Source organism: Galeopterus variegatus, unplaced genomic scaffold (assembly GCF_000696425.1).
Source record: "Galeopterus variegatus unplaced genomic scaffold, G_variegatus-3.0.2 Scaffold3334, whole genome shotgun sequence".
NCBI classification, from domain to species: domain Eukaryota; kingdom Metazoa; phylum Chordata; class Mammalia; order Dermoptera; family Cynocephalidae; genus Galeopterus; species Galeopterus variegatus.
Genome location: NW_007729445.1, coordinates 75265 through 76550, shown reverse-complemented (window position 1 = coordinate 76550; position 1286 = coordinate 75265). Strand labels below are relative to the sequence as shown.

The following is a 1286-nucleotide window of genomic DNA, read 5'->3' as shown; positions in this document are numbered from 1 at the left end:
TGTGGAGAAAGAGTAAGTCCCACTCGCCACGACCGGGGACCCACGCACACCCCGCGCTGCCGCGCCCCGCAGACCAGCGAGGCCGTGGGACCCCTGCGCCGACGCGGGGCCAGCGCGGAGCCGAGGGGCGTCGGGGGTCCTGGGGGACTCTGGAGGGCGCGCGGGGGCTGAGGGGTCCTGGGCATTGAGGGGATTTCAAGAGGCGCGTGGAGTGTTCTGGGGGCTCTCGGGGTTCTCTGGAGCGTGTGTGTGGACGGAGCACCCCTGGGAGGTTCTGGGGATAGCAGGGAGGCGTGTTGGAAACTCTGGAGGGTGAGCGGGGGCTGAGGGGCCCTGGGCATTCTGGGGGACCCAGGGGTCGCTGTGGGCTCTAGGGGATCTCTGGGAGGCGCTTGGGGCCCCTAAACCCATTGAGGGTGATCCTGGGGGGCGCTGAGGAACCTAGGAGGATCTCCGGGGGACGAACGGGGGCTGAGGGCCCCTGAGGCGTTTGAAGGACCAGGGGGATGCCGAGGGCTGACGGCCTGTGGGAGGCTCGGGGGATCCAAGGGGAGTGTGGGGGATTCCGGGGTCAGCAGCGGGAAGGGGGCTCGGTACGGAGACCCCCCCGTTCCCCAGGGCGCGCGCGGTATGGCGCTCACCCAAACAGCCCTCGGAGGAAGGAGTGGGAAGCCTTGACTCGCTTCTCGGCCTCCGCCATCAGCTGCACCGCCTCGCGCTCCTTCCCGGCGTTGTCCATGTTGCCCGCCACAGCTGCCGCCACAGCCACCACAGCCCGCAGCGACGCGCCCCGGGCGCCTTCGCCCCCTCCCAGCCGCAGGTGCGCAGGCGCGGCGCGCAGGGCCTGTCGGGATTCGTAGTCTGGGGCGCTGCCGTGGCGGCGGGGATGAGGGAAGTGTCGACTACAGTTCCCAGAAGGCCGCAGAGCCGGGCCGTATGTGAGCTCAGCTTGTTGAACGCTGGCTCCCGGGGCTGCGGCGCGGGGGGCGTGACCCTCCGGAGGGTCCTGCGCCGAGGTGGACCTTAATCTTTTAAGGATGCGGAAATAGAAAATGACCCGTGGCTTCTAGTAAAGGTCACCTAAAGTACTCAGCATCAGGAATCCCTGCTCAACACGACTGACGTGGAAATGGGATGGATGAAGGAACAAGGAATAGCCGCTTGGAACGCTCAACCTACTTGCAAGTTCTGCGAAAGGGAATCTAATGCAGCCACAGAAAGCAATGGTATCATATGATCGATGTCACCCACCAAAAAAGGAGCAACAGCTGGCAAAAAGACCCATT

At 65.6% G+C, this 1286-nt stretch overlaps 1 protein-coding gene across 1 annotated transcript in view; it reads right to left on the bottom strand.

The window, feature by feature from the left end:
* NAPB (N-ethylmaleimide-sensitive factor attachment protein, beta) overlaps positions 1-761 on the bottom strand; it is a 46944-nt gene extending 46183 nt beyond the window's left edge. Inside the window, exon 1 of the mRNA XM_008584685.1 lies at positions 642-761. Within this exon, the coding sequence (XP_008582907.1) occupies positions 642-739 (98 nt within the window). The 5' untranslated portion in view covers positions 740-761. The remainder of the gene's footprint in view (positions 1-641) is intronic.
* Positions 762-1286: the final 525 nt, after the last annotated feature.